At 56.9% G+C, this 10,235-nt stretch overlaps 1 protein-coding gene across 8 annotated transcripts in view; it reads left to right on the forward strand.

The window, feature by feature from the left end:
* Positions 1 to 253: 253 nt before the first annotated feature.
* Positions 254 to 10,235, forward strand: part of DNM2 (dynamin 2) — an 89,312-nt gene continuing 79,330 nt past the window's right edge. For 4 of the 8 annotated variants that reach the window (XM_049642396.1, XM_049642390.1, XM_049642394.1 and 1 more), the window contains exon 1: positions 255 to 969. In XM_049642396.1, coding sequence (XP_049498353.1) covers positions 809 to 969 — 161 coding nt within the window. In that variant the 5' untranslated portion in view covers positions 255 to 808. Of the gene's footprint in view, positions 970 to 10,235 lie in introns of all 8 variants that reach the window. The other 4 variants (XM_049642395.1, XM_049642392.1, XM_049642388.1 and 1 more) reach the window with 2 other exon arrangements.

Consider the following 10,235-nt stretch of genomic DNA (forward strand, 5'->3'; position numbering starts at 1 on the left):
CGATCATTACCGGGTCCCACCACGAGGTGTCGCTCTTCGGCGAGTACGATGGGCCTTATCCTTTACTCCAGAAGACACTAATGGACCTGCTACAACAATCTTAGAACGGGGGATTCTTTGATTGACAGGTTCTCAAAGTCAGGATTCGCAGGTCAAAGCCCGTCCTCTTTCGCTTTGTTGGCTGGAAGCACGGAGTGATATTTATATAAACCAATGGGAAATTCTTAGGGAACTAGGTGGTGTCAAGTGACAAACCAGTCTATGAATCGATCCCTAACGTCACTGGCCTGCACTGTAGACTGGCGGGTCTTCCTGCCAGTAAGACTGTTGGGTTTTCTTGCCGTTCGGAAACTCCCCGCCCCAGTAGGCCGGGCCAACATTGCCTTTTCCCGAAACACCGCCTCCTGGCCTTGACAACTCGCTGCCCGACCCTATTGGCTCTTGCACAAAAACGACAGTTCTTGAGTCCAATGAGCCCACCGCGAGGTCCCCAGGAGGAAGGATCATTCAGCCGTAGCCCTATACCTCATCTTCACTGGCTCCTGTTTACGAGTGGCAGCGCGACCGACCAATCGGGGGAAGTGTGAGGGCTTTGGGCGCAGCCCCGGGGCCCGGGCGGGAGGTCGCTCGGGTCGGGTGTCGTCTGAGAACCGGATGAGGCGGCGACTGTGAGGCCGAGCCGGGAGCGGGCGTCGCGCCGAGGCCCGGGCGGGCGGGGAGCAACGGCCGCGGACGCCGCGGGGCCGCGTCGTTAAGGGCCGGGGGCAGGCGGGGAGCGCGGGGCGCTCGGGCCGGGGCCGCCGGCGCCATGGGCAACCGCGGGATGGAAGAGCTGATCCCGCTGGTCAACAAGCTGCAGGACGCTTTCAGCTCCATCGGCCAGAGCTGCCACCTGGACCTGCCTCAGATCGCCGTGGTGGGCGGCCAGAGCGCCGGCAAGAGCTCCGTGCTCGAGAACTTCGTAGGCCGGTGAGCGAGCGCGGCGGCGGCGGCGGGCGGGCGGCGGCCTAGGGCGCGGAGGGCGGACCGGGAATGGCGCGCCCTGCGCAGCCGGCGTAACTGCGGCGCTTGCGTGCCCGCGACGGGGACGGGGACAGGGAGGCGGGCTCTGTGGGACGCCCTGGGCGGAGGGCTTCCTGCATGGGCTGCGGAGCCGGCTCAGACCCTTGGGGGCGTTTCGCCGACGGGGGGGCGGGGGCCAGGAATTGCGGTGGACCGTCGCCGACTCTCAGATCCCCAGCTTTCTTGGCTGAATTCTACCATCTGGTTGCCTGTGGGTCAGGGTTAGGTCCCCCTTCTCTCTCTGTCTGTCCGAAACCTGCCAGCTAGGTACCTATTGGTTCGACCCCTGCGGTCTGGCTGGCTGTTCATTTATCTGGAGCAGCCCATGCCGTCTGGTTGGCTGTCTCTGTCCTCGATAGAACTCCTTGCCACTACCATTTGGCTGTCCATCTGTCCAGTCCCTCAGGGCAGCCCCCTGCTGCCTGGCTAGCTGTCTAGGGTGACCTGTGCTGTCTGGCCGCCTGTCCGCGCCGCTCGCAGACTTAGCCATCCCTCTGTTGGGTTACCCTGGCTGGCCTCTGCCGTCTGACTGGCTGTACCCTAGGGGACTCTGTTGTCTGGTTCTCCCAGGCTAACTCTAAACTTGGTCCCTGGCAAACGCTGGCTTCTCTCCCAAACGGATCCCTTTGTCTGTCTGTCCGGCTGTCCGTCCTTATGTTAGTCTGCCCATCAGTGCCCTGGCAGTTCCCCACTGTCTGGCCCCATCTCTGTAGTCCTGGGTGGGCTGGGCTGGGCTGGGAGCATGCTGGGAACAAGGGAGCTGAAGGATGAAACTTGAACTCCCCTATCGGTTGGAAGTAGGACCCTGGGAGGGGGTACTTTCTGCAGGATTCTTTCCTGGCCCTTGTCAGGGTGCTCTTGGGGTCAGCTCCCAAGCAAAAGTCTGCAAATTGGGGGCCCTCTTTGGAGCCTGATCAGGCCTTTGGGCAGCCCTGAGAAGCCTCGGTTTGCTCATCTATCCAGTGGGCAAACTCCACTCTTTGCCCGGATTCAGGAAGCTGCTGATGAATGAGAACTGGCAGTGAGCCCTCCAGGGGTGTTTGGTTCTTTCTTCTCCCTTCCCCCGCCTCTTGCCCTTCTGCCTCCCAGATGGGCTGTCACTTCTCCATTCTGGGAACGGCTCCATTTGTGCCTGTGGCTGCCAAATGATAACATCCCAGTCATCATCGTTGTTGTTGTTATCTGCAGTAAGGGTTAATGTTCATCTCGAAGGCTCCAGGCTGAGTTCAGTTTGTCAGCCTCTCGGATCCCACAGGGAGTGAGAGGGGTGGAGGTTCTGTTACCCCACCTTAGACACGAGCAGGAAGGCTCAGAAAAGCCTCATCCTTGGCCCAAGGGCACCAGGCTAGTGCTCAGTGGTGCCCAGCCCCACCCTGCCTTCCCAGAGGCCTGGAGTTTTGCTCTCAGCGGCATGAATTTCCTCCTTTGCTGCTTTGTCTCTGGCACCTTGCCTGTTGTCCACTGTGGCGGAAAGGTGTGGACCTGGGGTCAGCTGGGCCGGGGCTGAGCCTTGGGCTGGGCTGTGGGCCCCTTTGCATGGTTATTTTCCTGCCTGGCCGCCCAGGCTTTAACTGGACACACAGCAAAGTTCTGTTTCATTTGCCTGGTGACCTCCTCGCACAGGTTGTCTGGCCTCTCTGAGCCTCAGTTCCCCCCCCCCCCTCTAAAAACAGGGTGATGGTCCCTCAACTTGCCATTCTGCAGTGACCTGATTTGTTGAAAGTGCTTACTTAGCACGGTGCCTGGCACACGGTAGGTCGGCCCGGCCAGGCTGTTATTCACCATGCTGGTCCCTCCCATATCAGCAGCAAACACTAATCAGAATTAAAGTGCTTTCAAGTTATGCACTGGACTGCATTTAAGCCTTCTGAGGCTGACACTGCTATGGTCCCATTTTACAGAGCAGACAACTGAGGCTCAGCTGAGCCCTCTTGCTCAGAGCTGTTCAGTGAGGAATTGGGGGCTCTGTGTTGGGGACCTTGGGTCTCTCTTCCCTGCCTGCCTCTCCTCAGTGTCTCTGCCCCTGGCCTTTCTCTCTTATCCACCCACCCAGCCATCTAGTACCGAGCTGGCTCCTGTGGCAACCTTCTCCCAGAAGCCTGCAATGTGACCTTGATCGTTAAGAGCATTAGTTCAGGGCCTGAGAGCCAAAGTTTTAAAAAAGCGTCTCGGTTATGGGTTGCTCAAATGGAGCTAACTTCTTTTTTTTCTTTCCCGAGTGTGGGTAAGGTTTCTTAGCTACCAAGCCTTGCCACAGGGGGACAGCGGGCTGGCCCTCGCTTTGAATCCCACTCCTCCTTCTTGTGAGTTTGGCCAAACTGTTGCAGCTGAGGACCTGTTTCCTTCTTTGCGTTGTAGACCTTTACGGATGACATCTTGGCTAGTTTCAAAGAACAAATGAGAGAGTAGTTCCAGGGCCTGTTCCCAGGGGGTCAGCACGGGCTGCTCTGTTTCATTGCCTCCTCCTTGTTGGTTTTCTAAGACTGTGGTCCAAGCGAGATAGCTCAGCCTGTACCAACTCAGCCTGTACCGGGTTGCAGATCAGTGGCCCTGGGGGCTGAAGCCTGCTTGCTGGTCTTTTGTTTCACCTGCATGGTGTTTAAAATACTTTGTTCTTAGTTAGCTACCAACATTTAAGTTTTGCATCAAAATTCAGGTTTTTGCAATGCTTAGCAAACACCCAAAGAGCCTCAGAGTCTAGTGGTGTAATAACACGGGCTCTGGGCCTTAGGCCAGGCTTCATCGTGTTTGCCTGTGTGACTTTGGCCAAGTGGACTCAGGTTCCTTTTCCATAAAATGGGGTGATAACTACTAGGCAGTCCCTGGGCCGGCTGTGTGAGTTAACATGTGTTGAGTGCATTGACCCTATACCCATGGCAGCTGTCGTTTTAGTCGTCATATTCTGGCCTTTCTGGGCCTGAGACTTGCTTGGCACCAAGTGCCTGGATCTCAGAAGCAGCAGCCACCGGCTGCCATGTCAGATCAGGAGTGGCCACGTGTGCTGCCCCACTCTCCACTACTCTCTAGTACTTGCCCAGGCTCGTTTTACATTTGCCTGGAGACTCCTGGCCCTAGAAACTTTTGAGTTCAGACCCTTGGCTCGTCTGCCCTGTAACAGCATGTGGCCCTAAGGAGGGGGGAGGATGAGCCTCTCTGGTGACCCTGGTCATTGAGCCTCCGCAGCTAAATGGAGGGAGGAACTTGAGAAATTTTTCCTTGAGAGAAGAACAGGAAGAGGCTGAGGTTGAGGCCTCCAGCTGAGAATCCCCCAGGCCTGGGCTTGTTCCTGTGAGCCTTTCCTCTTTGAGCCTCAGTATCCCCAGCTGGGAAATGGGGCTGTTAACAGCATCCACTTATAAGCCCCTTGCCTTATAAGTTGGGTGTGTTTCATCGCTTAGGGCAGGTGAAGTCACCTGGTGCCTGTCCTTGAGGGTGGAGTGAGGACTAAATGGCTTGGAAGGGTGTCTAGGAGGGGAAAAGTGCTTAAAGCGCTGTGCAGCTTTCATTTGTTCTTGAAAAATGTTTTCTAAACACTCTGTGTCCTTGCCGGGGGCCCTGTTCTGTGGCTACGGACACAGCCCTGAGCAAGATACCAAAACCCCCACCCCGGGGGAGCTGGCCTTCCAGCAGGGGGCTGATAAGGAAGAAACAGGCCTGAAGTTGAAAGCTGTTAAGGAAAAGAAAAGCAGGCTCAGGGAGAGGGCAGGGGGAGGTTAGGGTTTTAAATGGGGGTGTCAGGGAAGGAACGCCTCCTTAGGAAAGTGACATCTGAGTAGACACTTAAGGAGGTGGGGGGGAGCCACCAGTGGAGATTTGCTGTGGGAGCATCCCAGGCTGTGGGAACAGCCAGTGCAAAGACCCTGAGGTGAAGGTGTGCCTGGAGGCCAGTATAGCAAGAGAGTTGGGGGAGATAAGGTTAGCAGGTACTGGGGTCCAGTGGGGGCCAGGGAGGGCTCTGAGCAGAGGGACAGCTGTGGTGGTTCCGGACCTGGTCCTGGGCAAGCTGAGGGCCCTCACCTTTGATTTGCAGCTTTACCTGGATTATCTCAGTGAGCGGGACCCAGCCGCCAACTCACAAATGACCTAGTGCCATTTTTCTTTTAGCAAGAATCAGCTGCCCCATGGGTCTCTACCGTCTCTGGCTACATTTCCATTTGATCTTTGGTGATGGGCCCCTCCAGGAGACATGGCTACACCATGGGACTGCTGTCTGGCACACGGTGGGTGCCGGACGAATGCTTGTCAGGTGACTGACTGTTGGCACCTTAGGTCCCTGCCAGGCTGAGGGGTATAGGCACGTGGTCCGCCGCTTGGGCTGGTTTGTCCCTTCGGGGATCTTGCAAATGAAAGCTGCTATTTTCCGTCGTTTCTCTTTTGGTGCGTACCTAAAGTTGCTTTGCCTGGGTGGTCTGTAGTACCTGGGTCAGCCTGAATGGGGGAGAGTCCTGGAGGTGCCCGGGGGAATGTGGCTGTCCCTGCGCGGCCACACATTGGCTGAATGACCTCACTTCTCCGGGCCTCAGTTCCCTCGTCCGGAAAATGGGAATCACGATGTTCCCTCTCTCCTGGGAGCGGGCTGAGGAGCAAATGAGCTAACCCTTGTGAAATAGGAGATCCCTGTGACTTGTAAAAGCCCTGGGTGTGAGGACTCTTTCCGTAAAGAAAGGGAATTCATAATTACCTTGTTAATATAAAACCCACCTCATTTTATAAAATTTTTTAAAATTTTATTTATTTATTTTTGAGAGAGAGAGAGAGAGAGGGGAAGGCACGGGGAGAGAGAATCCCAAGCAGGCTCCGCACTGTCCGGATGGAGCCCGATGTGGGACTCGAACTCACAAACCATGAAATCATGACCCGAGCTGAAACAAAGAGTCGGACGCTTAACCAACTGAGCCACCCAGGCATCCCCAAAGCACCTTATTTTATTTTGTTTTGTTTTGTTTTATTTTTTTACTTTTTATTTTTCCAAAGCAGCTTATTTTAGCCCAAACACTGAGTGAGTGCCTCTCCGTGCAGGCGGGCATCATTCTGGCTTTAGCTCTGAGCATGTAACCGGAACTAGCCAGTGAGCCAGATCCTGAAATGCTGGCGGGAGCCGGTTACTGCTGTGTTTCTAGGTGGAAATGGTGGCTGCGGACAAATATTTGGCTGTGAGAGTTACTGATGCTCATTTAGTGGATGGTGGTGGGAGATTGGGAGCAGACATGCCCAACAGTAGCGGATTAGCTAGACAAACAGTGCGTCGGACAGCCAGCTCGGAAACAGCTACTCAGAATGATCTAGAAGAGGATTTAATGACCCAGAAAGCTGTGTAAGACCTGTTAGTTTCCAGACCCAGGGGAAGTGTGATCTCCTCTTGTTCAAAGCGGTTGTAGCCTCGGAGTATAACGCCAGGGAAGAGATATGCCTCCCAAACTCCACATGTGGGTTGTCTGCCCGTGTGGTTCTTGGTTGGGTTTTGCTTGCTGGGATTATGTTTCCAGCCCAGGAGACCGATTTCTCCAAAGCTCAGATCTGGGCCGCCGAGTGTCTTTGCAGAGTTATTTGTCCAGGGATAATGGCCCTCGCTAGGTACACAGATTGAAATCCCCCGGTCGTAAGCCGGTCGTTTCCAGGTGAGGGGCAGGGGACGACCTTGTGGACAGCTCTGGATTTCAGAGTGTTCAGAGGCACCGGTCCGGGAGGGGCTGTTTGGAATGGAGCCATGTGTCTCTCCAGGTGTTTGCATTTGGATCAGGGCCACGTCTGCCAAGCTTCTGCCCAGATTTGAATGAAAACGCCGAAATTACAGGGCCCTCGATTGCAGAAAAAAATCGGAACATCGGCTAACCCTTAATTTACTGGGGTTGCTAACCACATGCTGTAATTAAGCCCTTATTGTGTGAAAGCTCTGGGAAAATGCAAGCCAATAACGAGATATTTATAGGGCATTCGCTACGATCTGAATAAAAGGAAAAAATTGCCTTGCCTCTGAAGCAAGAAGGCGCTGGAGAGAAAAGACTCGTGCTTCTAAGTGCGTTCTGGGTTCCTGTTAGTGTCGGCAGGGAGGCCTCTGCTGGGTGCTTTCCCTCTTGCAGTCACCCTCAGCTTGAACAGGGAGCCGGGTGGCTCATTTGGTTTCACCTGCGGCTGGATGTTTATGACACAGTAAGAGGTGATGTTTGTGGAGAATCACTCTGTGCCATACCCTGGGGACACTGGACCATGCAGTCCCAGCAGCCCTGGGGTGCTTCTCTTAGCATCCTTGATTTACAGGTGAAGAAACTGAGGCCGGAGAGGGGAACTGACTCGAAGTCACACAGGGAGGAGCTCAGGAGCCGGGCCTCTAGCTGGGACTGTGTCCCCCAGAGCCAGATGCTCGGGGACGTCAGGGATGGCAAGGCGTGGAGTGCATAGTGGATGCTGTGGCACTTGTGTCTGTGGATGGGGCCGAGGTGACGGAGCGAGCAGCTTCTGGCTTTCGGCACCCTTCGAGGTTGTTAGCTGTGTGCCCGGCTGGCACGCCTTCAGTGGCACCTGCCGGGCCAGGTGGTCGGAACCCGGCCGGCACCAAGAAGGGCAGAGATCGGGTGAAAGGTTAAATGAACAGCTTTCTGAAGGTGAAGTGCAGCGAAAATGGTAGGGGGAGGGAGAGAGTGGCGGGGTGGAGGCTGCTTCAGACAGGTGGTCAGCGGGTGCCCCGAGATGGAGCCAGCCCCTCCAAGACCCCAGGGAACGGTGTCCCAGGCAGAGGGAAGGGCATGAACAGAGGGCTTCACGTACCGGCCTGCCGTGTACCTGCTGTCCTCTTGGAAAAGGGACTGAGGCGGAGGTGAGACCCAGGAGGCATGTGAGGGTCGGGAAAGTGCCCATGGGAGGCCTACTCTCCCTGCATTTGAATTATGCGAGTAAAACACCAAAGACCCTGTTCTTGTGCAGAGGGAAACTGACCGATGGGGAAGAACGCACCGCCAGCCCTGTCCCGCCCTCCTGGCTCCACGTGGGAACGCCATGGTCAGGTTGGGGTGGATCCTGCCAGACCCCTCTTGCATATTTGTGTCCAGGTGTCCTTGCCGGGACAAATATATGGCACTGCCAGCAGTTGGTTCTTTTTCAGCATATCTGCTTTCTAGAACTGGGGCCACCCCACTTACGTGGCTTGGCAACTTGCTTTCCAACCACTTAACACATCCCAGAGGTCTTGCTATGTTGGAGTTTCCTGCCCCCCCCCCCCCCCCCCCACCTCCCCCAGAGGGGTAAGGAATGGAGGAAAGGGACCAGCAGCAGTTGCTGTGACTGTCCTAATGAGAAATGACAGCATCCTCTGTGTGCCATGATCGACGCTGGGGCCTCAGGGCAAGGCACCTTACTCGCTTTGAGGCCCGTACTTGATCACTGCTTACTGGTGAGGAAACTGAGTCAGAGAGGCTGGCCCAAGGATGCTGGGTCTGCGGGGGGCCAAACCTGAACCCAGAGCCTCAAACTTTCTCAGGAGGCCTCCCCCACTGGGCCTGTTGGCCCGTACCTAGAGTAGCACCCTTGACCCTTGGCCCAGCTTCATCAAGTTGGCTTTCACTCCTCCTGCGCTGTCTGTACCTCAGAGTGACCTCAGAGATTTCTGGAACCAGGCCAGGTGTGGAGGAATAATCCAGACCTTCCTTGGGTCCTTGCGGGGCCGGGTGCACCCCTCAGTTGCTTGATGGGCCTCCTTCAGTGGCAGTCGGGGTGGCTCTGGTCTTTTTGTCCCACACCGAATGGACCTCGTGCGTCTTTGATGCACTTGCGTGTGAGCGCGACACTGAGCGCTGTCTGGGGGTCATTTTGGGTCGGTCCCGTTTTACAGATGAGGCGGCTGAGGGGCAGGGGTGGGGCAGGCAGGTGGGGGCCTCCAAGTCCCCGTGCCTGCCCACTGTTCCTTCACCCAGCATCTGTCTCCAGCGGAGAATGGGGCCACCAGAGCAAGCAGCAGGGGCTGGGTTTGGATGGGGGTGCTGCCACGAGTGGGCCCCAAGAGGTTCTTGTCCTCTCTTCTGCTTCTCGGCACAGTGAGAGTCGGAGGAGGCATGTGGAAGACAGAGGTTCTGATGGGGAGCTTTGGGCCGAGTGGTGGTCAGGGAGTGCTTCCTGGACGAGGCAGTAGGTCTTTCTGTCGAGGTGAGGAGGGCGGGCAGGAGCTGGCGTGGAGCAGACCGGCGACCGCTCGCTCCATTTGTACCTTTGTGCCCCTCCTGCCTGGCTGTGGGTCCCGGCTCGGGCCCTGTTATCCATAGGCCCTTTCCTTTCCCTTTCCTGTTCTAATTTTAATTTCCAGTAGGTTAGCGTACAGCGTTATGCTGGTTTCAGGCGTAGAATATAGTGACCCGGCCCGTCCGTACGTGAGCCGGTGCGCATCCCAAGTGCCCCCCGTGATCCTCCCTTCTTCACGGCTGCCTAGTGCTCATGGTACACAGACCGGCTTCTCGGTGGCCGGTGTCGAGCCTCCTCCTAGTCGCCTAGTCCCGGGATTTGCCCACGGACGCGGCACGCCTGTGGAGAAGGCGGGCGGGGAGGACACGGGACGGTGGCAGCTCTGCGTGTGCAGTCCTCGCCTTCCCGGCCGCGGCGGCCAAGACGCCGCCAGCGGCTGCTTCGCTGGGGTTGGCGTGGGGCTGGTCGGGGGGGGGGGTCCTCCCCGGTGCCCCCACATCAGCACATCCTGAACCGGAGCGGTCGTCTCCATCCGGCCTTCTCGCCTCCTGCCCCGGCCCCCCACCCCCAACTGGGTGCCTGTGGACCCGAGTTAGGGCACGACCCTCCTCTGCACACGACCCTGCCTGGCTCCCACCTCACTTGGGGTAAAAGCCTGACTTCTCTCGCGGCCCCTGTCACCGCCCGCCCTCACCTCCTGCCATTCTCTCCTCCTTCACCCCTCTGGCCACGCGGCCTGCTCCCCAGACCCCCGGGCTCACCCTCCCCTGTGGCCTTTCTCTGCCTTCAGTCACATCTCCTCTGTGTCCAGAGTTCTGCGTGACCTGTGCTGCCCCTGTCTTCTTGGGTCCCTGCTGAAACCTCACCTCAGTGCCAGGCGGTCCCTTACCTCCCCCGGCTCACACGGGGCCTGGCACTCTCTCAGACCCCTGCCCTGATGTGTTTCCTTCAGAGCTCTTTTTCTTTTTAATGTTTATTTATTTGAGAGAGAGAGAATCCCAAGC

Source organism: Panthera uncia, chromosome A2 (genome assembly GCF_023721935.1).
Source record: "Panthera uncia isolate 11264 chromosome A2, Puncia_PCG_1.0, whole genome shotgun sequence".
Lineage (NCBI taxonomy): Eukaryota > Metazoa > Chordata > Mammalia > Carnivora > Felidae > Panthera > Panthera uncia.